This window comes from Oryzias melastigma, linkage group LG20 (genome assembly GCF_002922805.2).
Source record: "Oryzias melastigma strain HK-1 linkage group LG20, ASM292280v2, whole genome shotgun sequence".
Classification (NCBI taxonomy): domain Eukaryota; kingdom Metazoa; phylum Chordata; class Actinopteri; order Beloniformes; family Adrianichthyidae; genus Oryzias; species Oryzias melastigma.
The window spans coordinates 11,937,580-11,941,738 of record NC_050531.1 but is presented as its reverse complement, the minus strand read 5'-3'; the positions used below and the strand labels follow the sequence as shown (position 1 = coordinate 11,941,738).

The 4,159-nt window shown below is 38.1% G+C and overlaps 1 protein-coding gene across 1 annotated transcript in view; it reads left to right on the top strand.

Moving 5' to 3' along the window:
• Positions 1–3,694, top strand: part of si:dkey-12l12.1 — a 5,963-nt gene extending 2,269 nt beyond the window's left edge. The window contains exons 3-6 of the mRNA XM_024280231.2: positions 898–1,008; positions 2,846–2,959; positions 3,172–3,252; positions 3,336–3,694. Of these exons, the coding sequence (XP_024135999.1) occupies positions 898–1,008; positions 2,846–2,959; positions 3,172–3,252; positions 3,336–3,386 (357 nt within the window). The 3' untranslated portion in view covers positions 3,387–3,694. The remainder of the gene's footprint in view (positions 1–897; positions 1,009–2,845; positions 2,960–3,171; positions 3,253–3,335) is intronic.
• Positions 3,695–4,159: the final 465 nt, after the last annotated feature.

The window sequence follows — 4,159 nt, the reverse complement described above, 5'->3', positions numbered from 1 at the left end:
AGAGAATCACGGACGACAAACAAAATTCCTTCCTCTTGCCTCCCAAAGTTTCAGAAAGACTAAATGTATATTTATTTTTTTTAAAAACTAATGTTAACTTATCATCCCCACAAATTGACACGTCATCAATTTAGATTTTTTTTTTTAAATCTGACTCAAAAAGCAATCATTTTAACATTTTCGCTTTCCTAATTTTTCCACTTAAAAACATAAAAGATGATTGTGATGGAATATGGTGCATACACTCTGAATTTGACAGTTTAGATTAATTTAAATAACTCATTTGATAAAGCTTTCCTGTTGGACTCCTGAGATTTCCTCTCAGACATTAACACCTGTCGTTCAGCCTTGGCTTTCAGCGCTGTGGCTTGTCAGCACAATCTTAAGCAAAGTGCTGACCACATTCTTTCTGAAGTGCAGTGACTTTCCCCTCGCAGCACCACCAGCCAGATCATTTAACTCTATCACCTGAAAACCGACTTCCAATCTTTGAGGTTAACCTTTTTTTTCTTTGATATTTGATCCTTTTCCTCAGTAAAGTAAAAAGGAAATCATCGATCGAGGTAAACCCTCCAGGGTATGTTGTTATATGTCTAACGTCCTAAGTAGCAGAATAAAATCCATCGTTTATCAAAGTGACAGTTCATTTATTTTGAAAATGAGTGGATCAATAACAGTGATTTAGCTGAGCAAACTAGTGCAGGAAATGATGGAGCCAAAAGCAATATTCATCTGGCTGTTTCCTCCCCCCGGTATTGGAGCTGAACTTCCAGTGATGGAAAGCAGACTGGAGCTCAGTCAGCGCCCACAGCACACGAAACATGAGGCACACTAACCTTCAGGGAAACATACTGGCCTGGCTGTGGTTGTGGGTTTTTGACTCTCTCATTCTCGTAGGTTTCGCTCAGACGTAAGAGGCAGCTGGAGCGGCGGGGTCCCACCCACCTGAGTCACTTAAGCCTGCCTGGAGCTGTGTCTGTCAGAGGCTTCCCTAAAACTCTCATCCAGGTAAACCACTCCTGATGCTCAGGCTGGAGTCAGCAAAGCCTAATTGAGGGGGATGCGGGGGGTAGTTAAAGACCTACTCCATTGAAATGTTTCTTTTTGGTGATTTTGTCATGTTCTTGTAGGATTTTTCATGGTGTAGGAAATATTTAAAGAATATCAAGCTTAAAATAGCGTTTCTGAGAATTGTTTTATTCAAATTGTTATGAAACAGGAGCAGATAAAAAAAATATTGTTTGATAAACCTTGTAGTTGTCACGTACAAACTACAATTAGCAAGGCCGTAAGCTTCCATCTAGCGGTCCATTCAGATGCATCCACAACTGCTTTAATATTGCTCACCATTTTTGTTGCACTGGTAATGTTAGCTCGGGGTTGTGAGAGACTGTAAGCTAGCAGGAGTGAATTTATTTTGTTATTTGTTTAGTTGGAACTCCACTACCTTCCAAAAAGTGCTCACTATATAGTCTTCCTGGATCCATAAGCAGAACATGCAAAAAATCTTACAAGTTTCACAAAAACTTTAAAGGATTTCCCAAAATTTACAAATTAATTTACATGAAGAATTTACATTAACAACTAAACCCATTAAAACAAGGTCAAAGCTGTGTCCTAGAAAATGACACAAGTCGCTCTTTATTTTGTAAAAAAAAAAAAAAAAATGGCATAATCAGAATTAAAAGACCACTGTTTTAAAAATATCTCAAAAGATGATTGGATTAGGACTATACCATGTTTTTTTAGCCTTTGAAAGTAAACTATATCTATAATTATGATCATATGTTACCTATGGGACATGAAAGAACACATTATTTCTGAAATATGAGTTATTTTTGCCGACTCTTTTTCTACTCAGAAGTAAGATGCCTCGCCATTTTATGACCAGCTGATCACCACTAGTTTCCAGAAGCTAGCCGAAGCTTCTAGAAAATCTATTTCTATGTCTGAATCCCCACCCTAATCCCTAATCACTAAAAAACTATTTAGTGCAGGACTATTTAGAGTCCTGGATTTTGAATGGAATTCGGACACGATCCTTATTACGTTTTGTTTGTTTTTTTTAAGCAGCGGATATGATGTAAGTGATAAAAATCTAATCTATACAAGCACTTTAAGACATCTATTTATAACTCTACTGAGTTCTGATGATGAAAATGTGGATGTTTTATTTATTAATTACATGTAAGCACATTATTTTAGCAAAAATTGTTTGGATGCTATGCACTATGGTCTATGTTTGCTAATCTAGTGAGCATTGATGCACTCTAGTTTTTCACAAAGACTTCTGGGAAATTTTTAGGGTACTTGATTTTGGGATTGTAGATTTGGACAGAACAACAAAATGGCGAACGCACTTTATAGTGAGTAGTGAAGGAATTCGGACATAACTTGTGTGTTTTTGTCAGCCCTGAGGGTGGTGCTGGCAGTGAAGACTCTTCCCTGAAGGGGCTGTTCGCACTTTGTGAAAACTTGCTTGTTTTCGTGATTTGGGAGGGGCTGGTGCTCAGATTTTTAGAGGAATGCTCAGAAATGCGTGAATGGGTCAAAACACCACTTTGGGGTTGTTTATAGTGAGGAATGAACATCTTAATACATTTAAAAACTCAAAAAGTTGATTTTGCATGGTATAGACCCTCTAAGATCCAGGAAGTTTTGACATATACCTTCTGTACAAGCTGGCAGAAGTGAAATACACACTACAAAATTAACCAAACAGCTAAATATTCATGTTGGAGTTAAAATAATAATTTTGTATCTTTGATTTAAAAGTTTAACACAGCTGATTTAAACCCTGTATGGACTTCATCTATATGAACCTCCATCTCAATGTGCTCCTCAGGCTGATAGGTCCAGGAGACATTTGATTCAAGCTGCGAAGAAAAAGAGCAAGCGCAAAACCCGCCCCGGCACTTTCTCCCTCCTTAGCAACGACAAGACATCCGCCCCCCTACAGGTGAGTCTCCATGGCAACCTGGAAGCAGCAGAGGAACAGCTGGGCCGAGGAAAATGTTCCATCAAGAATTGCAAAGCCACCTCCCTGTGTTTTATTGGATCAGCTTAACATGCTCACCTCTGTGATCCGTCTGGTTAAGCAGTCAGTCATTCGGGACTTCTCAGTTCTGCAGCGGGAAAACACTCACTTACTGTATGTCAACACTCCTGCAGGTGGTCAGAGTGAGGAGACAGGTGAAGCTGGATCCACTCAAGAGGGGGAAGACAGGTCGTACCGGAGCTTTCTCTGTCTTGGTGGGTCATCGATTAGCATTTATTTATGTCAAAGGAATCATTTGCTGAATTTGTGAGTAATCTAACATCTTTGTTGTCTTCAGGGAGATCCCCAGACTGACGGACAGAGCGAAAGACCTGAAAGGAGCGTGTAAAAGAGAAAGCAAACTAAAGACTGTTCTGAAAAATCTAAAATTTACAAGAAAAACTGTCAGCGTAATAGTGTGCGCATCATTAGATTGCTAAACTAGCTCACAGTCTATAATTACAGCTCCCTTCTAGATTAAGCAGTTCTAATTTCTAATATATCCCTGCATGTTCTTTATGATAATATAGCTGTTATGTGTGTTTCTAATTAATCACATATTTCTTTTATTGATTGAAGATATATTTTTGCAGAACTTTTTCTTGTATCTGGTTCCAATACATGGAATCCAAAGCTAATAAAGACTTTAATAATCAAGTCCTTTTTTTTCTACTTTCCTGCCCAAAACTTGTTTTTCTTTTCCTGATTATATTACACTTAGACTTTATAATATTATCTGGTCTATCAGTTAAGTTCAAATGGGCTTGTTTTTTGGCATTTTCACAAATGGAAATCATTACAGGTAGGAATAAAACCCACTGCGCAAACCCAGCAGGACCTCACAGGAAACTCTAATCTGTCTGTGTTAGTGCAGCCAAGGGCAAGCTGTCTCCATGTGAGGGATAAGGAAGTCCAGACCATCTGCTCCAGGAGCCAAAACTTTAAATATCTTGAGTCATTTTTAATTCATTTTGGTATATAAAAAGAAAAAGGCAGAGCTGTCTAGAGTCAGCGATATAAAAACCTGTGCTAAAAAAGATTTTCGGTTGATAAATCAGGTCACTTTGACGAAAAAAAGTGGTGTATCGCATGTTCAAAAGCAAAAAGGCAAATAAATAAAAT